The 25,241-nt window shown below is 49.0% G+C and overlaps 1 protein-coding gene across 1 annotated transcript; it reads left to right on the top strand.

Moving 5' to 3' along the window:
- The first annotated feature begins 3,559 nt into the window (after positions 1-3,559).
- Positions 3,560-14,570, top strand: CCR9 (C-C motif chemokine receptor 9). The gene is made up of 3 exons (XM_025458253.3): positions 3,560-3,684; positions 11,152-11,196; positions 12,330-14,570. Exons 2-3 carry the CDS (start codon positions 11,176-11,178, stop codon positions 13,410-13,412), a joined length of 1,104 nt encoding a protein of 367 aa, XP_025314038.1. The 5' UTR covers positions 3,560-3,684; positions 11,152-11,175; the 3' UTR covers positions 13,413-14,570.
- Positions 14,571-25,241: the final 10,671 nt, after the last annotated feature.

Raw genomic sequence — 25,241 nt, 5'->3', positions numbered from 1 at the left:
CAGCCGACATTTCCTCTCCCTCGCCCTCTCTACCGAAGGCACCCGAGTGTTTCCAGAGCCTCTGAATGATCTTGCTCTCTGGCTCCGGCAACATCCCATCATTTGCTGGCTCCCGGGGGTCCCACGGCTCTCCCATCCCTCTCGTTCCTTCTCTCCAAATATGGGCAAAGTAAAGAATCTACAAGTATGCTGGAAAGCCAGTGGATCAAAAGCCTGTGCTGGCTTTAAGCCTGCTGAGGCAGGAGGCACCCTGCCCCCGACTCCCCACCCACCCTCCGCCCCCAAGCGGAGAGGAGAGTGGCTCTGTCCCCGGCCAGCTGCCCCCCCTTCCCCCACCCCGGCTTGTAGCCAACTGAGCTGTCCTAAGGGACATATACTAGCTGCAGTGTAGACCTGTGGTGGCCACTAGCCATATGTAGTTATTTACATGTATGTTGAAACCAATTGCAATAAAATAAATACATTCAACTAATCAGTCTCTCACTCTAACTATGGTTTAGGGCCTCATCAGCTGCGGTTGGTGGCTGCCCGGTTGAACTGCACAGATCTAGAACATTTCTACCACTTTAGAAAGCTCTATGGATGGCCCTGTCCTGGATGCCCAGCACTTATGGGAGGTTTGTCTTTTCCATTAGTGCAGTCAGAAGACGATTAGTAAGCTGCTAGAATGTGCTGCTGGGCTGCAGCCATGGCCAAGGCCCCACGGTCTGTGTCCTCGTGGAGTTAGCGGACAAGAGGGGTCCTCCTGAATTTTGTTCCTCGGAAGTTTGCCCTGTGGCTCCTTGTACCTGCAATGATCAGATCCTTATCCCCAAACTGCTGTAAAGCCCTTTAAGGCACTTTGGGCTTTCCAAAATTAGTAAGGCCTTAATCGATGAAGAGTAGAGATGGAGCATGGCTTCTTCCAAAGACCCCACCAAGCTTTCGGGATATGACTGTCCCGATAGGTCTGGAAGGCTTGGGAAGGAGCCAGGATTACCACTCGAGCTACGATATGGAGAACCGGGAGAGCACAGGATTCAAGCAAAAACCCATTTGGTCTCTGCCAGAGACTGTGTCAGACACGTGGACTGAGAGGGACGGGCAAGCGGGAACCCAGACGTGGCGCTCCCGTTGGCCCCCACAGCTAGGCTTGTGGGCCTTTAGAACTCTCCCTTGCAGGGGTGAGAACACCAAGAGAGAAATGACCTCTGTAAAAGGACACCTGCAGCCTCCTAGACACCCAGCTCCGAATTCCATCGGCACACGGAGAGACACGGTGAGGGGACAGATGTCGGGGTTCTCCCCGCAAGCAATGACCCTACACTGGATGACACCAAAAAGGACCATGTTGGTCTTGGCTCCTTTGAGAGATCAATTTCCTCCTTCTTCTTCTTCTTCTTCTTCTTCTTCTTCTTCTTCTTCTTCTCCTTCTCCTTCTCCTTCTCCTTCTTCTTCTTCTTCTTTCTCATATCTCCCTACCACCCCAGCCTCCAGCACCCTCTCTGCATCCTTGGAGAGGGAGCATGGGTGTTATTCTAAAGCAGCCCTTCTAGAACTTGGTGCGGCCTGAGCATCCCTGCCTCGCCTGGACCACGGGGGATCACATGGTGGAGGCAATCTCCCCCACGACAGCTCATTTGTCCTCCTCTTCTTCCCTGACCCCCTTCCCGACTTCCCTTCCGCCTGCCAGCCTCACCCCAACCCTCCGGCATCTATGTGGGATGCCCTTACCTGGCGAAGAAACAGCTGAAGTCACAAGAAGGTGAAAGCACAGCCTCTTGCTCAGACACCGGGGCTCCTGCAGCATAGCACGTGTCTGAGGCTCCTGGAAGCGCTCCGGGGTCCCGGGCCAGCCCCCCCCCCCCCCCCCCCCCCCCCCCCCGATGAGAAGCGAGTGCACTGCTCCCCCCGCCCGAAAATGGCCAAAAATCAGTTCGGGGAGCATTTCTCCATTCGATTGCCCCTCTTTTTCTTTCGATAATTGCAAGGTCGAGGGAGAAGTGAAAGGCCAGAGCCCCTGGCCGGCGTACCGTTTTAGACGTGATGCTCAGCAGCTATGGGCCGAGAGCGAGGGAATTCACAGCTCCCTCCAGGCTGCTGAATCAACTGCTGCTTTCATTCTTACTGCTCCCGCTCTGTCTGTAACTTTCGTACATGGCCGTTCGTTGGCCTTTCCCACTTAGATAATGAATCCGACTGCATGTGATGCATCACCGTGCTCTGCACGAATGGACGGTGACTGGGGAGGGTCACTCTGCCGCTCTGGTGAGTCCAGGGGACGACAAATGTACCAGAAAGAGGAAACTGGCCTCCCCTAGAGTACAGCTGTGATTTCCCCCCAGAAAGATAAAAGAGAGGTCTGTATTGTAATGACAACAAGGAACTCACTTGGGTCTTTTCTCTGCTACAGGCGGCAGAGGTCATGGGCTGCGGCTTCTATTCCATGATTCTCCCTGTCAAGGCCTCTCAGTTGCCAGGCGCAGCACCTGACCCTGGGGCCCAGGGGTGGGGGTGGGGGTGCAATCGTGTCACGGTCGATGGCCTTCCCATAGCCGTGGGGGCTAAAAAAACATCTGTGAACTTCATTAAGAATATAATATTTTGGGACACCTGGGTGGCTCAGTGATTGAGTTTCTGCCTTTGGCTCAGGTTGTGATCCTGGGGTCCTGGGATCGAGTCCCACACCGGGAGCCTGCTTCTCCCTCTGCCTATGTCTCTGCCTCTCTCTCTGTGTCTCTCATGAATAAATACATCTTAAAAAAATATAATATTTTGCATGTTTAGGCTTTTATAAAAATGTCATTGAAACACCTGTAATATATCAGGTGAGATGCTTTATCTGCATCCATGCATCTAATATATAGTGGTCACGCCAGAATAAGATCTGACTGTAGCTGACCCTAATTTTAAGGCATCCTTGACTCTCCAACACTCCCGGGGTTCCTAGACATGCAGCACATACATGCCCTTCTAAAGTAGCACCATTCAATAGGACTTTCAGAATCTGTGCTGTCTCCCGTGGACGCCACCAGCTTCGGGTGGCTAGCTAGCTAGCACTTGTGATGCAGTTGGTGTGACTAAGGATCTAGTTATGTTTGAATTTGAAAAGGCCCATGTGGGCAGTAGCTACTGTATGGGGAGCATGGTTCTATGCCCTTAGGTACAGCTGTTGAGGCCAGAAAGGGTTGCATGGTGACAGACCGAGCTGGGGGGTGCTGGTCCCATACCAGCCAGACCCCCCACCCCAGGGAGACCTAACACACGCACACCCATAGCAAGCCTGGCAAAGCTGACCCCTCTCGGCAGCCTCTCTCCCCCTCTGCCTGCAAGTAGCTGTGCTGTCTAGGAAAAGACATTGTTCTTAGACTCTTGGTCTGTAGACCAGTCTTCAGAAAAGATGGTTTCCCTTAGCAGCAGTTCTTGGTTTTTCGCTTCTGGTTGCAAATCATCGATTCTGCTGATTGCTGGAGGTGCAGCTGGTGACTCCCCACTCCCCACCCTCCGGGGCCACCCTGCCTATGACAACACAGGCAGGGGTGGCCTGACTTCCTTTATAGTGTTTTTACCGAGGTTGCCTGCACATAACACATAGAAGCCTTGCCCCTCATCCCAGGCAGAGAGCCGGCCAGCCCTCCTCCTCCCCTCCCCTAGACGGAGCTGGTGGGGCCACCTTCTCCTGGAGTCTCTCGGCTGCCCTCCGCAGTGAGTATCACTCACCCTCCTCCTCTGCCCGGCCCAGTATCTCCTGTGCCCTCACATGTGCATTGCTTCTATGGCTTCTAAAACTCAGGCTTTTGCTCATCTGTGCAGTGGTCCTGAGCACCAGGCACTTTGCTAGGTGCCTCCAGCGAGGCAACGGTGAATCAGGTGGTGGCTTGCCCAGTCTTCTAGGATGAGTAATAAGACTCCTTCCCACCTACATATGTGAAATAAAAGTTCAAGGCAGTCTGTGATTTGTACCTTACAGGAGGGAGAAGCAGGTGCTTGGGACAGGTGACAAGAAGGTGGTCAGGACTAGGACAGTGAAGCCCCCATGAGGTCCTTGGGTCGAGAGACTGCCCCATGGAAAGGATGCTGGGCAGCACTCTCTCTGTAGCAGTGAGAATATGGAAACAAGCAAACTTTGCACCAAGAGGTGATGGTTAAGTGAACTGTGACAACAGACAAAACAGAACACCCGACAGCCCTCCAGTTACGACAGCTCCACGTTAACGGGCAAAAGTAGGCCGGGAAAGAGTGTTAACTAGAAAGCCAGATTGATAGCGGTTTGTGCGGTCCGATTCCCTTCCCATTTTTTAAAAAGATATTTATTATTCGAGACACAGAGAGGGAGAGGCAGAGACATAGGCAGAGGGAGAAGCAGGCTCCATGCAGGAGCCCGACGTGGGACTCGACCCCGGGTCTCCAGGACCAGGCCCTGGACTGAAGGCAGCGCTAAACCGCTGAGCCACTGGGGCTGCCCGATTCCCTTCCCATTAAGTGTGTGTGTGTATGTGTGTGTGAGAGGCTCTGTCACAGAGAAACCGTCTAAAAGGATGCACCTCAGAAAGTGAACAATAAATAGCCAGCCCAGGAAAGGGCTGTTTGAGCACTTTTAATTGTCTTCATCATATCGATTTGCTCTGGGGTTGTTGGTTTGCTTTTGTACATTATGAAATGTACAAAATCTCCTTTAAATTTTTTAAAGATTTTATTTGTTTATTCATGAGAGACACACACAGAGAGAGGCAGAGACACAGACGGAGGGAGAAGCATGCTCCCGGCAGGGACCCCGATGCGGGACTTGATCCTGGGACCCAGGGATCTCGCCCTGAGCCGAAGGCAGATGCTCAACCGCTGAGCCACCCAGGGGTCCCTCAAATCTCCTTTATAATCGGAAAAAGCACAGCTCTTCTATTTTCGATGACTCCTCAGTGACTGTGGCTTTGTCCTTTCAAACACACGTACCTCTCCAGTTCTCTATCACCATGAGCCGTAGTAGCTCTGTAGCGGGTCGGCCCCGCAGGCGGGCTGTCACAGCACCCGGAGTTGGACTTGGGGGGAGGCCACCAGCCTACAGAAGCTGGAGCCCGTCTTCTCCATCCCTTGCAGAATGAGCCAAAGTCAATCTGCCATTTCAGCCCCTGACGCTGGACGCTTCTTTGTCTCCATATCTATCTGCCCCGAAGCTCCCCACCCACCCCAGGACTCCCCAATGTGGGGCAGGGGGTGAGGCCCTGACCAGGCTTGGCCCGCAGACGGCCGTGTAGACCGCTCGGAGACCCTGCTTTCAGGATGGTGAGAGAAAGCAGAGCTACCAAAAAATGCAAGAAATGATTCAATCTCAGTATAGCGAATTGGACAAAAATCAAAGCAACACCCACTTTCCTGACTCACATTAGTATCTGTCTCCAACTCACGGCTGCACGGCTGCAGTGGGCAGGGAGGCTGGGGTTGCATGATGAGGTGTTTTTGTTTTTGTTTTTTTTAAGTAAACACTACACCCATTGCGGGGGCCCCGAGATCAAGAGTTCCAGTGTTCCACTGACTTAGCCAGCCTGCTGCCCTTCCGTGATGATTCTCCTGTCGATTACTTAAAGACAATGGAAAAAAGAAAAATAATTGTTGTATAGTAATGGTTGTCAGCCTAACTTTTCTCACATGTAGGTTTTCTTTTTCTTTCTTTCTTTCTTTCTTTCTTTCTTTCTTTCTTTCTTTCTTTCTTCTCTCTCTCTCTCTCTCTTCTTTCTTTCTTTCTTCTTTCTTTTCTCTTCTTTCTTCTTTCTTTCTTCTGTGAATTAGCAGCTCTGCCTTCTACCACCACCCAGGCCCCTGTACACATCTCCTGCTTTCCAGTTTTCCTGCCTTTGTGCATATGTTTCCCTGCCCTCGAGCAAGGTTTTCTCCCCTCATTACATGTCCCCATCCTCTCCAACCACAAAAAAAAAAAAAAAAAAAAAAAAAAAGTCACTACCTCAATGAGGCCTTCCTGGGTTTCCCCAGCACTGGAGTCAGGACTTCCTCCTACTAATTCCCAAAGCGACTGGTAGTATTTACCACGGTTGGTATTTGCAGTGATGATGTTTGAATGTGAGCTTCTTGAGGACATGGATCATGTCTCATACCGTGTTTAAGCCAAGCAGGTGTACCGGTGTCAAGACACTCTGAATGAGTAGCTGGGGGATGAAGAATGTTCCCTCCTTCTCACCCAGCCCTCTGCATTCTGCAAAGGGCATTGCACTTGACCCTTGCCACCAGCCCTCGCAGCAGGGTGGGCTCTTGCTTCCATTTTACAGCCAAGGAAATCTAGGCTTGGCGAGGGCATGTCACTTCTTGCTAAGGTCCCACAGGCAGGAAGGGCTGGACCAAGGGACAGATGGAGGTCCATTGTGTTTCCCCCCGCCCCGTCCATTATGCTGCAGGACACGGGCAGACTTTTTAGATGGGAACAGTCACGGCCCCGTAATGAAAGCAGCCTGAGCGTGGTGGCGAGGAGAGATTGGGGCACCCCTGAGCCCGGTGCCCGAGCGCTCCCAGCAGACACAGGGGGCCCTGCTTTCAGTATGTTTTGTTATATGTGGGTGTTTGCCTCCGACTCGGGGGCGAGAGGAAAATGAAAGCAAGCTTGGAGACTTTGCAATTGGTGCAATAAAATCTTCCAAGAGTATTCTGATAGAGGAGAGGGGAGCTGGATGGAGGGCCCTCTACAGTGTCTTTTGATGGTGGGTCTTGGGAGGAATATGTTTTGATTTCACTCTTTGGCTTCTCTCTAAATTTTCCGTGGGTCAGAAACACATGTGTAACAGCAGCAAGATAAGCCTTCATAAAAAGCCAATGCAGGATCTCAAGGTTGCAAAAAGTAGCCACAGATAATTTAATTCCTAGTCCTGGGCTGCGTTTCCAGGCCAGCAGCAGCAGGCTGAGAGTGCCTCCTGGGGAGGAGCTTTTGCAAACAGATGTATGGTATACAAAACGGAAGAGCATTGAGGCTTTAAAAAAAAAAAAAGTGCAGTTATTTTTACTATAGTTCTTAAAATAAATTTCATGCACAAAGTAAAATATTTAAATAGTTTACAAAACCTAAAGGAAAAAAATGAAAGTCTCACTTTCCACTGGTCATAATTGTTCAATCTTCTTCCAGAAAATGTTTCAGTACTGATAAGCAGTGAAGTGTATAACTTTTACATTTTTTTTTAAAACGATCACGCAACATAGTCTTCTACTTTGCATTTCTACCAAATCCTCCTGGTGACCTCTTTATTTCCGTGTGAGGTCTGTTTTAATTCCATTTATGGACTTCTTGTGTTTTATTGAAAAATGTATCGAAATATTACCAATTGCTGGGTATTTAGGTTGTTTCTAGTTTTTTTGTTCTGAAAAAAAAAAAAAAAGCTGCCTCATGCATCTCTGTATGTAGTTTTATGTTCTTTTGTGAGAATAGCAATAGTACATGTTTCCAGCAGATCGAGTGATGAGTCAGAGCTATTGTGCTTTGTAAATTTTGACAGATATAGTTTCATCCTCTGAAAAGGTTGCACAGGGCAAGGCAAGAGGGCAGGAGCGGTGCAAATATCAACCATCCTGTCACTGGCACTGGGGAAGCCTAGGAGGGCTTCACTGAGGATCAACCATCCTGTCACTGGCACTGGGGAAGCCTAGGAGGGCTTCACTGAGGACTTTTTTTTTTTTTTTTTTGCTTGCCCTTAAAGGCTGGAGAGCATGGGGACAGGTAGTTTACACTCTCTGCTAACTAGTTATAACTAACCATGACCAAAGCCATTCTTTCTTCTTTATGTGGCTTCTTTCCTTGGGAGTTTGTTTTCTTTGTTATTATCTAATTAATATTTAGTCTTTTTATGTAGGTAGAAAGGAAGCCACGGATACTAAAAATATATGAACTGTTTTTTGGCTAGTGTCTCAAAAACCAATTTCCCTGCTCCCCACGCTGTATTAGAATTACATGAGCTAAGTTGGGAAGTTCCACATTTAACTGGGCCTTATTAAAAAAAAAAAAGATTTTATTTTTTAAGCCCATAATTAAGAAGCAAAATAGAGGATGATAAAGTCAATGGGACAATATGGAATTTGGAGAGGGGATCCTCTGAGATGAGGTCAACACCCCTGCTCCCCATCAAACGTCCACCCACTAATTTCAGCTTCCATTGGCGATTTTCCAATCCCAGGATTCCTTCTGTATTTAGTGGGTGGCGCCATAAGAAGAGCTTTCTCATCTCTTTGTACATTTCTTCATTTCTTTTTTTAAAAAACAGATTTTATTTATTTATTTATGAAAGACACAGAAAGAGGTAGAGACATAGGCAGTGGAAGAAGCAGGCTCCCTGAGGGGAGCCTGATGCAGGACTCGATCCCGGGACCTGGGGATCATGACTTGAGTCAAAGGCAGACACTCAACCGCTGAGCCATCCAGGTGCCCTTCTTTATTTTCATCACTATGGACTCCTGCAGCCTCACGTAGCTGGATATGCTAGAATGATTGCCATCATTACTTAACTTAGAGCCCAAATCACCTCTGATTTGGCCAGTGAGAGCCCCAGGAGGTTGACACCTATGTCTTTTGACAAGTCCTCATGGTCCTTCAAACACCTGCTTCCTAATGAAAAAAAAAAAAAATCAGTTCCAGGTTCATCTTGCAAGTTCCCTGCCCCACTTTGGAGTTAGATATTTCTCCACAGTGCTGCTTCCTTTTGGTGGAAGAAGGTATTTAGAAACTAAGATCTGGGCACTCAGTGCTTATTCTGCTGTGTCATTGCTTTTGGGTCATCTTAGGAAACAGTGCCAGGAAATGTGTGTGTGAAGCACAAATTATCTATCATCTATCTCTCTATTATCTATTAATCATCTATCTAACTATCTATCTATCTATCTATCTATCTATCTATCTATCTATCATCTATCTATCTCATCTTTAAAGGAGTTAACTTTTTAAAAATATGAGTTAACCTTGAATCCTCAATTCCAAATAAATAGCACGAGGGACTCCAAGGCATTTTTGAGAAGTGCTGGCAAGAAGGTTGCAAGGAACAGCTGTATTGTCTTCTTCCTCACCTCCTAAAGGCTAGATAAGACTGAGGAGGAAAGAAAATCACTTTTCATTAGATTTCAGTTGTTTTTCCTTTCTTCAGTTGAACCACTTTGTTGAGGTCCATGTGCAAAGATCATATTTAAAATGCGGAATATAAGTTCTGATAAGTACGTATATGCCCATAAAATCTCCACACCATCAGCCCAGTGAGCATATTTATCACCTCCAAAGGCTTCCTTGTGCACTTTTGCACCTCATCCTCCCCACCCCCACACCCTCCCTGCTGCTTCTCTCTCTTACCAGGAAATCACTGGTCTGTGTTCTCTCAGGATAGATTAGTTTGCATTTTCTACAATTTTATGTGAGTGGAGTCGCAGAGTATGTATGCCTTGGTCTGGCTTCTTTACTTCGCATAAATATTTTGAGACTCATCCGTGTTGCTGTGTGTACACGTTGTTCATCCCGATTTCATTGGGTGGTCATTCCATGGTTCACGTATCCCTTCCCGATACTTGACAGACATTTGGGTTGTTTCCAGTAACTTCTGCTACAAATAAAGCTGCTGTGAACACTCATAAAGCAGTCTTTGTGTGGACACATGCTTGCATTTTTCTTAGGTAAGTACCTAGGAGTAGGATGGTTAGATCACATGGAGAGTGGGTATGTAACTTGTTACAAACCCGACAAAATGGTTTTCCAAAGTGGTTGTACCACATGCCGGGTCCTGGAAAACACTGTACTTTCAGAAAAAGAGGTTGAGTCATGATGTTGTGTTATGGAAAGGAAACCAATAGGTTAGGGGAGGATCTATGAAGGAGAATTGTTTTCTTCTAGAAACTTGGGGTGTGGTGCTGGACATGGTTCTTTGGAATATTCTCGCTAAAAGTATAAAAAGAAATGCCCGGGATCCCTGGGTGGCGCAGCGGTTTGGCACCTGCCTTTGGCCCAGGGCGCGATCCTGGAGACCCGGGACCGAATCCCACGTCGGGCTCCCGGTGCATGGAGCCTGCTTCTCCCTCTGCCTGTGTCTCTGCCTCTCTCTCTCTCTCTCTCTCTGTGAGACTATCATAATAAATAAAAATTTAAAAAATAAAAAATAAAAAATAAAAATAAAAAGAAATGCCCTGCTCAGGCACGGACCCTTCCTTGAAGGGAGGTGAGCTGTGGTTCCCTGAGTTATATTGAGGTGGGTTTACAGAGATTCAAAACATCAAAACACATATGAACAATAGCAGAGATTGATTGATTGATTGATTGATTGATTGAAGTCAGTGTGGGGATCCCTGGGTGGCGCAGCGGTTTAGCGCCTGCCTTTGGCCTGGGGAGCGATCCTGGAGACCCAGGATCGAATCCCACATCGGGCTCCCGGTGCATGGAGCCTGCTTCTCCCTCTGCCTGTGTCTCTGCCTCTCTCTCTCTCTCTCTCTGTGACTATCATAAATAAATAAATTAATTAATTTAAAAAATTGAAGTCAGCGTGGAGGCCCTTTGCATCAGGGAACCAACTATCTTTTCTTTGCTAAACAAATCCTGGGACTTCCTTTTCCTGCTGGAGTCAGGGGACAGAGAAGATAGGGCCCATTTTCCTATCCTGGGCTTGAAAATGGAGCCTGTAGGTAGGTGCTGGGGTTCTGGCCCCTCTGGGAGAGGGGCCCCGATGCTGGCAGATGTCTCCTCCTTTTGTTCCGCCCCCTGCACCCGGCCTTGCCACCTGGTTATGCAGAGGCCCTTCCCCTGCAGAGTCTGGACCCAGAGGGCTCTCAAGTCAGGCTCTGTCCTGTGATCTTCAGGAGCCCCCTCCCCCCCGGTTGATGAAATAGGGCTGGGGGCATTTACTAAACCAGAGTATGATTGAGAAGTTGAGTCAAGAGAAAATGAGCTTATGTAAAAAAGGATGTGCTGGGAAAGCATGAGGGCCCCAAAGGGCTCTCAGGGGAGAGGTTTCTCTCATTTTATGTTCACAACCAAAATTGTTTTGAAATCTAGAATATTCTGTTTGACATCAGTGTAACATGGCCTCTAACTCCTGCTTGAGATCCTTTCTTTTCGTATAAACAAACAAATTTAACATTCAATTTCCACCTTTAAGTGTGTATTACTGTTCTTTTGTAAGACACCTCTTTTTGATTTTTGCCCTCTCTTTCTAGAAGCAGGCTTGCATCTGGTCCATCATGGTGCCCACAGAATTCACAGTGAGTACAGCCATGCCCCTCAGGCTCCTCAAAACTCACTCTCATCTTGCCTGTTTTGGGGGGAGTGGGAAGAAACCCGCTTTGGAGAGGGTTTCTCGGGGTGAGATCTCTGCCCCGTATGGGCAGTCGATTCCAGCACAGAGGGCTTTACAAACATGAGAGACCAGAAGAGCTTTGGGGTATGTGGTGAAGCAAGAGGAAACTGCTAGTTTAGATCTTATTAACAGTAAGTGTTTTTTAAAATGATTTTATGTGTCTGTTCTGAAATCGAGACAAACAAGGGTAAAGGTCAATCCATAATTCATTTTGAAAAAAAAAAAAAAAAAAACCTTGGTAAGCCCATCAGTAGTGCTTCTTGCATAACATGCCAGAGGCTTTACGAAAACCACATAATGGTATAGAGGCGTTCAACCGGTACAGCTGCACAGGGCCCTGGTCCTTAGAGGGGCCACCTGCTTAATTTAATGCTCTGCTGTCTTGAAATTCTTAACACATTTTGAACAAGGGATCCTGAAAACTATGTAGCCTGCCCCAGTGCTTGTGCATGCACATGCACGTTGAGAGGGTATGAATGTGTGTGTGCGTGTGTGCGTGCGTTTATGTGTGTTGGTGCTTCATGAGCAGAGGATACACAGCTTTCAGATGACCCAGAGAAATCTGGACCCAGAAAAGTTTAGGAGCCTCTGAGGACCTTTCTGAGAGTGTGGAATAAAGAGGAGAAATTAGAATCATTCAGAGTTTGATAAAAGTCTTGCCCATCATCGGTCCCAAAGGGGTCCTACCCCATCTGAGCACTTGTTACATGTCCTGTAAACGTTCCTTTGCCTCTGTGTGCCCTCCACTAGGAGGTGGGTTCCACAAGAGTGGGAACCACGTCTGACTTATCCGTGCATTTTTAGCACAAACACAGTACCTGACGTAGCCTATGTGTGCAAGAAAGATTCTTTGAATACAAGTATCTATCGTGTGATCCAAGCAGATACTCTCAGAAATTCCTACTTTCCATGCATACATTTCTCTGTCTTGTCATAGACTTTTGGGGTGGGGGAGGGTCACGTGGTCCATGCCTCTGCCATCCTGCAATCCTCCAAAGGATAGTCCTTGACCTAATGGTATCTGGTGTCTCCTTGCAGAACCTCATCTCTAACATATCTGATGACTACAGCTACCACTCCACGTCTCCCGTGGATGACTACATGAACTTCCCTGATTTATTCTGTCAGAAAGGCCACGTCCGGCAGTTCGCGAGCCACTTCCTCCCACCCTTGTACTGGCTTGTGTTCATCGTGGGCACCTTGGGCAACAGTCTGGTCATCCTCGTCTACTGCTACTGCACCAGAGTCAAGACCATGACTGATATGTTCCTTTTGAATTTGGCAATTGCCGACCTTCTTTTTCTCTTCACGCTTCCCTTCTGGGCCATCGCTGCCGCCGACCAGTGGAAGTTCCAGACCCCCCTGTGCAAAGTGGTCAACAGTATGTACAAGATGAATTTCTACAGCTGTGTGCTGCTGATCATGTGCATCAGTGTGGACAGGTACATTGCCATTGCTCAGGCCACGAAAGCACAGACCTGGAGGCAGAAGAGACTTGTGTACAGCAAAATGGTTTGCTTCACTGTCTGGGTGGTGGCAGCCACACTCTGCATCCCGGAACTCCTGTACAGTCAACTCAAGGAGGAATCTGACATCACCATCTGCACCATGGTTTACCCTAGTGACCAGAACAGCAAAGTCAAGTCGGTTGTCCTGACCCTGAAGGTCATCCTGGGCTTCTTCCTCCCTTTTGTGGTCATGGCTTGCTGCTACACCATCATCATTTACACTCTGTTGCAAGCCAGGAAGTCATCCAAGCACAAGGCCCTGAAGGTGACCATCACTGTCCTTACCGTCTTTGTCCTATCTCAGTTCCCCTACAACTGCATTCTGTTGGTGCAGACCATCGATGCCTACACTGTGTTCCTCTCCAACTGTGCCATTTCCACCAACGTTGACATCTGCTTCCAGGTCACTCAAACCATCGCCTTCTTCCACAGTTGTCTGAACCCCGTTCTCTATGTCTTTGTGGGCGAGAGATTCCGCCGGGATCTCGTGAAGACCCTGAAGAGCTTGGGTTGCATCAGCCAGGAGCAGTGGGTCTCATTCACAAGGAGAGAGGGGAGCGTGAAGCTGTCATCTATGTTGCTGGAGACAACCTCGGGAGCTCTCTCCTACTGAAGGGTCTTTGCTCCGACATGGACGGGCCTTTCAGAAGTCATGAGAAATACAGCTATGGCATCTGCACCGATGCTACCAGAGGGAAACCAATGAAGAAGTAAAAAGAAGTGGGGGAAAAAGAAAAAGCCAGAAAGGAATGAATTTGGACAATTACTTCATTTAGAATTTCCAAGCCAGAGTTTTCCAAATTGACTGGCTGTCCCACGAGACTGTTGATTGGTCTTGGCTGCAATGGCTGCAATTTTCAAAGGAGGACCAACACACGGTCCTGTGGACCACACTGGCTTTGCCACTTGCTTTAGCATTAATGCAGCTGACCTCTAGAGGAGGCATTTGACATCCCCCAGGGTGCTATGAATTGCTGTAGCTTCAGTTCTGATGCCACGCCTTCCAAAAGGGGATGCAGAAGCATTGGCCACTGCCACCAAAAAGTCCACAAAGCCACAAGGTTTCATGAAAACTTCCAGTTTGGGGGAATTTCTACCCCTGGCTTTGGGGCCTGGTGCCCATCCCAAGTTTTAGAGATTCTTTTTTTTTTTTTTTTTTTTTTAGAAATTCTTGATCTAGAATCTTTTTTAAAAAAAAAACTTCAGATTTTCTCCTCTGGTCTCCTTGATCTGTTCTGGGCCAGTGAGGAACCTTGTGACTCTTCTGAAACTTTCTGCATGACTGGTCAGTGAGCCCCTGGATAGTATAGATGACTATACCAGCATGTCATCCCGATTCTCCACGCTTCTTGTGTCCATTTCTGTGCCCTGCCAGAGCTTCCACAGCTGGCTGCAGCTTTGACCTGCACAAGGACTCCGCTTGTCCACTCATGCTGCAGGCGTTGTCAGCCCGTGTAGGGATTCTGAGAGTCCTAGTTGGTAGAACTGTCCCTGGCTCTGTCATGGGCTCACTCTGCCGAGTGGCTTTTGTGATGGTCTCCTTCGTCTGCTCCCTATAAAAAGGATTGTTTCATTGACCCTCTTGCTTCTGAGCTTGCTGGAGGGGATTTGGCTCCATGCTTCTCCTTTTCTTACTGTAGAGTGCTAGCATGTTCAAAGGCTTCCAATTTAGAGATTAGGCTAAAAAAGTGCTTTTTGATGACTGTGTAAAATACCCATTATTTGTCACTTTCTTCATCGTCTTTGTATTTTACAAGTGTCCAATTAAAGATCCAATAGTCGCATTAGAGTGTGAAGAGTAAGACTGGAATAAGGAAATAAAAATCTTCAAATACCTTAAAGCCATCTTGACTGCCCATTGTTTTTTGGTTTTAGATTTTATTTAAATTCAAGTTAGTTAGAGGTATCTGGGCACCTTAGTCAGTTAAGCATCCGACTTTTGATTCTGGCTCAGGTAGTGATCTCAGGGTCATGAGACTGAGCCCCACATGGGGCTCCCTGCTTGGCAAGGAGTCCGCTTGAGATTCTCTTTCTCCCTCTCCCTCTGCACCCTCCATAAATAAATAAATAAATAAATAAATAAATAAATATTTAAAAAAAAACTCAGGTTAGTTAACATAGTGTACTATTAGTTTCTGGGGTAGAATCCAGATATTTATCAGTTGCATACAATACCCAGTGTTCATCACAACAAATGCTCTCCTCAATGCCCATCACCTAGGTACCCCACCCCATCTCCCCTTGGCTGCCTGGTTTTTATCTCTCCTCTGGTCAAGCTTATTTCTCAGGTTTGTCCCAACTAGTCCAGTGGAATTTCCAAGACAGGGCTGGGGGCGGGGCAGTGATTCGAGCAGTACACAGACCCCCCAGCTTTGCCACTTGCTCTAGAGGAGGCATCTGATTTTCTCAGTGTGCTGTGAATTACCATGGTTTCAGTCCCAAGACTGTGGCTTCCAAAAGGGGCCCAGAAGCAGTGGACTTGGCCACATAATCCTCCTCCTCCCTGTCCACGTCTAACGTACATATTAGTGAACAATAAGGGAGCACGAGATGAGCAGTGATACAAAGGCTTTGCTAACTCATCCTGTGTGTGGGCAGGTGGGGATGAACCAGCATCGGTCTGGGACCAGCACAGCAACATGGGCCCCAGTGCAACAAACACCACTTACAGCTGAGGGGAGGTGAGGTCCCTAAGGGCAGTGTATGGACACAGCCATTGCTTGGCTACCATTTCCAGGAGACCCTGGGTGGCTTTTAAGGAACTTGGGAGAGTAAGTAACAAGCTTGGGCCAAATCTAAATAACATTGTGCAGTTAGGTGAAACGAACATGACTGAGTTTGGCTCTTTTGATACTGTGCTTCTGATACTGTGTGTCATGGGGACCCCGTGGAGCTGAGGAAGTGGGGAGGGATGGAGGAAGAAGGGGGTGAGCCACCATTGTGCTTGCTGGGTCTACACTTGGTCTAGAGTTACTTAAGACACACCGTAATGGAAGGACGCCTGGGTGGCTTAGTGGTTGAGCGTTTGCCTTTGGCTCAGGGTTGATCACGGGGTCCTGGGACCGAGTCCAGCATCAGGTTGCCCACAGGGAGCCTGCTTCTCCCTCTGTCTGTGTCTCTACCTGTCTCTCTGTGTCTCTCATAAATAAATAAATACCTTAAAAAAAAAAGATACACTGTGATGGAGATTTAGTAGGAGTTGAGAGGTAATGTACTTTTGATCAATGCATGTTAGTTGGAAGAAACAAAATGGAACACCAGGGACTCCACCTTTCCTCCCTTTAGGATTTGTAAGAAGGGGGATGAGGGATGCCCTGAGAATGACAAAGCCTGGATCATACCCGATGAGCAATACTCATGCCTAGTTCCAACGGCTTCCATTGGGATATGACTGTCACTACCGCACTGTCCCAGACCTAACACAGCTCCAACATTGGATTAGATAGACTGCAATTGAATTATATGATAAAGATTTTAAGTATGTTTTATGGCAAATTGCCTTACTTTTTAAATGATTGCATACATAGGACCATTTCACATTCAAACGAATCTAGGTTTTGGTAGCAGATTTATCCTAAGATAAAAGTGTTGGAAGAACCAACATGGGGAAACCCATGAGGAGCTGTGACTCACTCAACATTTCTAGGAAATATGCTGTGTTGAGTACTTTTTGAAATACAGATAAAAGGGTTATCATATCTAATTACATTTTACTAGAATTCCATAAATGAGAAAAATCAAGACACAGAATGAAATATGATGTGTTTTCATTATCAAAAAAAGAGATCGCCTTTTCTGACCAAAATTTTTTCAAAAACTGATTTTAAGTCAACACATCACAACATGTACACTCAAGTGGAGTTGTTTTGAAGTAGTCAGTTTGGATGGCTGGGGATTTGTTCTTTGGGGGCTGTCTTTCAGGACAGCAAAGCATTCATTCATTCAGCAAACATTTGTGTACGTACTATGAGCCGGACCATCTCTAACTCTTTGAGGCTGTAACAGGTTTACAATAATCCTTTCTCTAAGATGTTTATGTTCTGACAATATGGAAAAGCCAAGCGCCATGTGGACTCAGGTATGGAGGGTGGTATGGAAGCCTCTGTCAGGTGATATCCCTTGGCTGAAAAGCATGAGGAGGCCTTTGTATGGCTTAAAGATGGGTATGGAGATAGTTCCCGGCACAAAATGCACATGATAGCCTCTTTGGGTGAACCTCTGAACAAGCATCTTTGGGTGAGTTTCTGACCTGGGGTATGTGCCAAACACCCTCACTCCACACGTAATGCCTTCTATGGAGTAGATACACTACAGTGAACAAATAAACTTGTTAAAATTTAAAACTGGTCATTTCTCAAGTGTGTATTTCCCATATCAGAACTCAGCTGCCACAAAACAAATCAAAGCAAAGCAAAGAAAAACAAAACAAAACAAAACAAACCCAGAAGACTGGCAGCCTGGAGTCATGAGATGGTGTGTGCTGAGGGTAATAATGGTGTCCTGTGACCTATGGGCTGCCTGAGAAGAACCTGTGGTCGAGGGAGGGCTGGCTAGAGCAGGGCAGACACAGTACCTTCCCCTGGCCTGGAGAGTAGCTCAGTTTGCTGCCTGTTGGCTCCTGTGAGAGAGGTGTGTGGTCATAACGTCTTCCCTTTGGCCATAGCAGTCATTGCAAATAGTCCTGCATGAGGAAGCAACCAGCCCCACTGATCTGGTGGCCCTTCGCTGGAGGCCATCACTGCTGTCATGTGGTGGTGATGGGAAATAGGTCCATGATGGGCTTTAATACCCAGTGAAGGCTGTCATGAAGCATGACACCTCTGGACACCGACTTCCTACTCCAAACAAATGAAAATCTGTCACACATGTCCAGACGGGTCTTTTGTGTTTGTAATCTTTGAGCGGTAGTTTGATTTCCCAACTCTGATTTGGCCTTATAAGTTGAAGCTTCCTATGGGGCCCAGGTCCAGGTGAGCAAAGCATCCCCAGCCTCCCCCTACCCCTGGTTTTGGTGTTCAGAGGTGTTTGTTCCGCACTGGAGTGGACCTCTCTCCACCGGAGCTGCTCCTCCTTCTCCTACACTCTGGTCAGTGCTCTGCGCTCTACACAGCTTGGAAAAAGGGGAGGTAATACAGCCTCTAGCACCCTCACCTTCCACATTTTAGATGCTCAAAAGAAATCTCCTTCTTTATTTGACAAACCGTTTACTGTGCATGATCAGTGAGTACCGGGCTGTAAAGTGTGGTCATCATCACAACCAAGATGCCACGGTACTTCTGCAGGGAAGTCTCTTTCTCCCCCGTCCCATCTGCCCCTCTTTTTGCAGTTCAGGTCTGTGCCTGCATCCTCCTGGGAGCGGGAGTTTTTCTCTAATCATTTCTATTTTGTTGGTACAGATACCCCAACAGAGAATGTCCCACTCAATATCTTCCTTTGGCTTTTTTTTTTTTAAGATTTTATTTATTTATTCACGAGACACACACACACACACACACACACACACAGAGAGAGAGAGAGAGAGGCAGAGACACAGGCAGAGGGAGAAGCAGGCTCCATGCAGGGAGCCCGATGTGGGACTCGATCCCGGGACCCCAGGATCAGGCCCTGGGCTGAAGGCGGCACTAAACCGCTGGGCCACTGGGGTTGTCCTGGCTTTTTCTATCATAAAAACCTACAAAAGACAGGCAAATGTGTCTCTCCAACATTTGACTCTATGAGTTCCCTCCGCTCTCAACATACTTCTTTGTCACACTCAATCCTGGTACCACAGGCTAAGTGAGAAATCTCTGTGGTCAGATGGAGGTGCACCGACTGGATTTCCCCTCCAGAACGAGCTTGTAGGCATTGTGGGCAGCACACAATCTCCAGCTGCCAGTTCCTCTAGGGTCCGCCTGTACTGCAGGTAGCAGCCCGGGCCAGAGCCATGTCACCCAAGGCCACTGCATCCAGTGCCCAAGAAGTGGGGGATGGAGGCCGTCTGGTAGGTGGCATCAGCTGCAGCGCTCCCTGCCAGGCTGGCCACGCTTCGCCCAGCTTGCTTCACAGAGTCTCCCTCTGCTCGATCCTGCTTCCTCCCACTTCCCTTCATGAGTGTCGATCCCTGATAAACATCCTGCACCCCAAACTCCAGCTCAGTGTCTGCTTTGAGAGAAGTCAGCCTGTGACTATCTTTCCACCAGGGGTTGCCAATTCTAAGAGCCCATTTAAGACCAGACGGGTACAGAGCACCAGGTGTCCACGAGCCACATACTGTGGTGAGCATCTTCCCAGAACACATCTCAGAAGGCTGGGGAGCCCGGGCTGTGTCCGATCTTAATTCACGGGCGGAGATCTTGGGCACTGACGGCAGGTCAGGGCCTTGGTGTGCAGGACAGACAGCCTCCCTGCCAAGACCTTTCAGCCACCGTGTCCGGCTAGTTTACTCCATGCCAGGTGGGTACTGGGATCAACCCCGTTTTACAGACAGAGGGGCTGAGCCTCATGTTAAGTCACCCAAGGTCATGCAGTTAGTAAGGCTGGTGCACAGACAGGGTATGCCGGGCCCTACAGCCTTGGCTTCTGCCTGTGATGCTATCCCGCCTGGCCTGCCATGGTCAGACAAACCAGCCATTGCTTTGGAGAGCTGACCAACGATTTGCCAAATACCAGGCTGAGTAGCAGGGGATGCAAGGACAGATGGACAGACATCACTGCATGCAAGCTCTAAACGATGCTGGGTGACAGCCTGGGCTTTGCTGACACCTCCTTCAAAGGTGGGCTGGGAGGGTGAGCCAACAAAGGATGATGTTATCCTCACAGAATGGAGAAGGTTCCTACTTGCTCCCTCTCCTGGGGCTCCTCCCCAAACACACACAGCTGTGAGGCTTCAAAGTCAGCTGCAGGTGTGTATGCAGGTGCGAGAGCAGTGCACCCTGCCCGGGCAGACTCCTGGGCCACAGCACACCTGGTGGTGGCCACTTCCTCACCCCTGGCCCTTGTCCATCTTTCCTGGTCACTTCCCCACAGACCTGCCAATCCGCCCCCTGAATACCACTAAGTGGCCTCCATGGAGACCATGTGGAACAGAAGACTCACCCAGCCAAGCCCTGCTCAAACTCCTCACCCTGAAAATCATGAGATGTACTAAAATCGTTATTGTCTTAAGCCACTGGGGTTTGGGGTGATTGACTTTGTAATTTTGTTATTTTTGACATAGCATTCTTTTTGGCTCATTCACAATTTCCTTGGACCTTTGCTTTTTTTTTTTGATGAAAGAAGTGATTTTACAAGCTTGCTTGTATTCCATCCAGTTGTGTTCTTGTTACTGTTGCCACAGAACCCGGCGGCATATAGCAGTAGCTGCTTTATTGTGCTTACTGTTCTGAGGGTCATGGATTTGGAAATGGCTGGTTCAAGGTCTGCCACGTGGTTGTTGTCAGACACTGGCTGGGATTGCAGTCCCCTGAAAGCTTGACGGGAGGTCAGGCCACGTGGCTGACACTTGATGCTGGCTGCCATGCAGGGCACCAACACATGGCCTCTTCAGCTTGCAGGGGGCTTACTTATGGCACTTGGCTCCCCTGAGCAAGGGTCTGAGAGAACCAGGAGGAAGTGGCAGGTCTTTTTCTGAGGTCACAGAGCATCCCTGGGGCTGTTTTCCCCTGGTTGGAACAGTGCCAGTCTGGCTTAGAATCCTGGGGAGCAGCCGCAGGCCCCACCTCTTCTGTTAACGGTGTCATCTAACCTTGGGGTCAGGTGTTAAAGCCACCACAAGCTGCTGCTCTGTAAGTTAACTTGTCTTTCAATGACCCGGATCACTCAATGCCCCAACCGTCTTGCTGACTAGCACCCAGAGAGAGGAGAGCCGAAGAGAGGAAAAAGTGCATGTAGATGACTTTCTTAGTAAGAAATGCTCATGTTTTTGAGTGATTCTTTATGGGAGCCACTATGTGAGGCTCTTTTTTGGTAAGTAATGTCTACATCCGACATGGGGCTCGAACTCACAACCTCAAGATTGAGAGTCACCTGTTCCACCGCCTGAGCCAGCCAGGTGCCCCAGCAAGGCCTTTCTTTGATCTTATGGTCTTTACAGCATCCTTATAAAGTACCTACTGTTATGTCTCCCACTTAACAGGTGGAGAAACTGAGGCACAGAGCAGGTCAGTCCCTTGCCTCCAGCCATAGCTAGGAGGAATCCATACAGGTTTTTCTGACCCTAGAATCCCTAGAATCTGATGTCCTAGATGCTCTGTTATACTTTCTCCCCCACTGGAGTGCAGGCACTCTGGTCCCACTGGTCCGTTCACACCTTGGAATCCAGGTGTGTGGCTCTCGTCCCACATAGGCCAAGTCAGGAGGTGGGGTGGCTGTGGGCCGGGCCGGCCCCTGGGGAGGGGAGCAGGAGCCCTGCCCAGGCTCCGGCTTCCTCGCCTCCTGGCTTCATGCGGTCATGCTTACTGTTGAGTAGTTGATCCTTTGGGTGAATGTCGAGAGATAGTAACAACTTTGTTGTGACTTGAGCTCGTCGGAACTGAGCGTTTGGTTGTTTATTGTGAAACGGAGACAGCCATGAGCTGATGTGAATTTGTTTTCAAATTTTATTTTATTTTTAAAGATTATATTTATTTGAGAGAGAGAGAGAGAGAGAGAGAGGGAACTAGCAGAGGGAGAGGGAGAGGGAGAAGCAGGCTCCTTGTTGAGCAGGGACCCTGGGATCGTGACCTGAGCCAAAGGCAGACGCTTAACCAACTGAGCCACCCAGGCTCCCGTTTTCAGATTTTAAAAGTTAATCTGGCGTGTAATAAATGTAATTCTATGGCACAGAAGGGTATCCCCTGGCACCACCTCCAAATCCTGGACAGACCCCCAGGCCGTGTTTCCAGGGACGGCCACTGCTAAGTTTCTAACGTCCTCATGCAGAGACACGCGGGACGGAGCCCCGCTGCCTAGTGTGGTGTGCGGGGTGTGCTCCTTCCAGCCGCCCCCACCCCACACGACACCGTCTTCCTCGCTGCTGCTCTCATAGACGAGGTGTCCATGGAGAGTCGCGTGCGTGCCGTGGTGTTACACGGGTGGGCGTGTCTGGAGGAGAAGCGTTTTCCCCAGGGAGCTGGGACCAGGGCGAAAGGGAAGGTCCGATGGTCAGACTCTGAGGTGGCCTCTGCCCCGTGTCCCTGTTTGCAGAGCCACCTGGCAGTTCTCCCAGCAAGAGGTCTCTCTTCCCACCCCCCAAGTCTGGGCGGGCCTCGGTGCTTGCTCGGGCCCACAGAACACGGTCGAGGTGATGTTGTGCCTGTTTGGAGAGGGCTCGAGGCTGGGCATGCACACTTGCGGTTCTGGAAACCTGCCCAGCACTTCCCCGAACAGGCCCGGCCATCCTGCTGGGGGTGTGAGACCATGAGGGGCAGGGCACGGTCACCTGGCCGAGGTCGTCGTAGGCCAGCCGCCCCCTGCCCCCCTTGACCAAGCAGCTGGCCACAGACGCAAGAGGGAGCCGGCCGCGACCCGCCGCCCGCCAGCCACCTGCTGGACACGGGAGAGCTCGGGTGATGTGCTGCTGACCAGGACGTGCGTCAGTTCCCGGCGATGCCTGCGTCAACCTGCAGACCTGGGAGCTAAATAAATGCTTCGGGTTGAGGCCGCTGGTTTTGAGTTGCTTGTTATGCAGTATTATAGTGACAATAAATAACCCACGCAGCCCTTTGTGTGGATGATGCACACACCAAGGTCAAGGGCTGCCATAGCAAATCCGGCTTTATGAGAGAGGTGTTTTTTTGTTTTCTTGTTTTGAAATGAAAACAGTTTAGAGAAAACCACTCCCACAGCTGTCTCAGCTTGGTGCAGGCGTAGTAACAAGCTCTATAAATGGTTCAGACTTACCAGCTCCCCTGGGTCTTGGGCTGACGTATGGTGAGAGCTTGTGAGATCGATATTTACCACCTACTGTTATTAATAAACCGGTGCTGTGATGAGCTGATCTGCCTCCTTTTTTTCATAAAGACCTACCAGAACCCAAAGTTCCTTAGATTCCTCTTTTTTTTTTTTTTTTTTTTTTTGGCCTTATGTACTTTGGCATCCGGTAAAGCCTACTGGCCCCTTCTCAGAATGTTGTAAAATGAATAAGATAAAATACATAGGATTAGAAAGAAAACCTCTGTTGTGATACAATTCTCTAAAAATCAGAACAAATGTATGAACTACTAATATATGTGCCTTTTCATTATTAATGCATTAAATAGAATCTACCAGCAGGTCTTTTTTTTTTTTTTTTTTTTCTACCAGCAGGTCTAATGACAGCCTTCACTTCAGAGCGGCGATGACATTTTGAGAGTCTGTGATAGCTGTCGTGTCATGTGAAAATATCTGTCCTTTCCATTGGTGACAAAGCCACAGGTCTTGCTGACAAACACTAGTGTGACATGTTCTTTATATTCATGATGGAGCGAAGACCGAAGGTTTAGTTCACAGTCAGGGGAAAGATGCCATTCTGCATCCCCCCCCCCATATTCACGGGCCTTCTGACTTCTGGAGGTGGACCAGGTGAGGAGTCCACGTTCAACCCAACCTCCCCCAACAGTATCCATCACTACCAAACTCCCATTTCTTCCTGTAATCCTTAAGTTTTGGACATGAGTGGAGCCACTTTGGGTTGGAGGAAGGGAATGTTTTTCCATCTAGAAATGATCTGCCAGTGAGCAACATGTCCTCGAAGACAAATGCAAGCCATAAACGAAACCATGGGCATGAAAAGATTTTACCTGCAGAACAGTTTCCTTCCAGGTGATTCCCCTGTGCTCGGGCCAGCGGGCTGAGGGAGAGGTCCTGCTTCCAAGATTTAAGGGTCGCTGGTGGAGTTAAATTGGGGGACGGATCCACGAACTCGTTTAACCCTTCAAGTTCTAAGCAAGGTGGTGACGCAGCAGTGACCCTCAAGGGCCTGCTCGGCGTGGCTCACCGTCACCAGCACCACAACTGGTGGATTTGTGAGGGAAGCAGCCTGACAAACCAGACTTGTCATGGCTGTGGATGGGTGATGCTCTCTCTGAGAACACCCCACAGTTCTGTGGCGGTCCTAGCTGCTGCAGAAGGGACGTCTCGGCAAAGATCTTGGCCCCACACATGGACCTCTTGTGCAGAGGCCTCAGTTGTGGTGGCGGTGGTGGTGGGACGGTGGCTGCTGCCCCGCCCCAGGGCCTTTCTCTGAGAGCACGGGAAGCCCTGAAGCCAACTCAGAGCCAGAGCTACAAACCCAATTACCTTCTTCCATGTTTGCAGCCACCACCTTCTGTGTCTGTTTGCTCTCCTATGCTCTGCCCAGCCCCCTCACCCCCTTCCTTCCTGCCTTCCTGGGAAAAGATAGTGCCTGCCCCACTGACCTGGCTCACAGGTGTTCCGGCCTCTCTGGGAAGGTTCCTTCTCTCCTTGAGGCTCGGAGGGCTCCTTGGGAGTGGAAAGCTGGGGAGGCTCCCTACCCCATGACCAAACATTGCCTTCTCTTTGACAATTCTAGGGAGTCCCAGGCCCAAAGCCAACCCTGGCCTGGCACTGAGGCCTTCCTTTTGGCAGGGACACTCACGTGTGTCAGGTTTGGCGATACCTGTCTCACTTTGTTCATTTTTTTAGCTAAGAAGACTGTTCATTCCAGGTTTCAGGTGGGGGAGCCTCGTTGGAGACAACCATAGTCCATCCGTGCCAGAAAGTGTGAGGAAGCCACACCAGGTCCCCTCCTCCCCCAGAGGGCGGAGGATGGGGGAGGGACGGGGGACAGACATCAAAGACCAGAGGTTGGCGATCACACTTGTGCTCGCCTTCACCATCCTCTAGAAACCACAGGTGTGGGAAATGTAGAAGGCTGACCTTTCTGTCAACCCTAACCCACTTTGAATGGCTTTCATAATAGCTATGCTCTCCCCCTGGTTTCTGATGGCTTAAGCGTCAACTGCTCTCTCAAAAAAAGTCCATTTGCTCATCTTGGGTGACAGGTTTCACCAATCTATTTGCTTTTCAGAGGGGTGTGGGTGGCAAGATCCTCTCACCAGATTTTTCCCACGCATCTTCAAACCGAAAGGGCTGACCTGCCGAGAGTTTCCTTCTGAGTCCCCTGGGGGAACCTCTACATCCTCCAGCACCTCCGGGGAACATGGCCAGGAGAGGCAGGGCACCTCCAAGTGCCACAGAACCTGCAGACACCAAGCTGGGCTCGGGTTCTTGGAATTGAATGTAGGGCTTGGAGAACCTGGACCAGACTTTGGTCACCTTGAGTTACTCCGTGCTTTAGCGAGTAGGGTGGGGGTGCAATGGGGATTTTGACATGAAGGCCCCTAGATCCCAGCCTCCAGTGTCACATACACAGCTCTGTGTCTCAGTTGGTTCTTATTCCAGCTCCCAGCCCATGTGGCCACCAAGTCTCTGGAAGGACTGTTCTCTTACCAAAGAGCTCCTGCTGCATTGCTTTGGGCACTTG

This window comes from Canis lupus, chromosome 20, assembly GCF_003254725.2.
Source record: "Canis lupus dingo isolate Sandy chromosome 20, ASM325472v2, whole genome shotgun sequence".
NCBI classification, from domain to species: Eukaryota; Metazoa; Chordata; class Mammalia; order Carnivora; family Canidae; genus Canis; species Canis lupus.
Note: the sequence above shows the minus strand (reverse complement) of the source record. Positions and strands in the feature narration are given on the sequence as shown.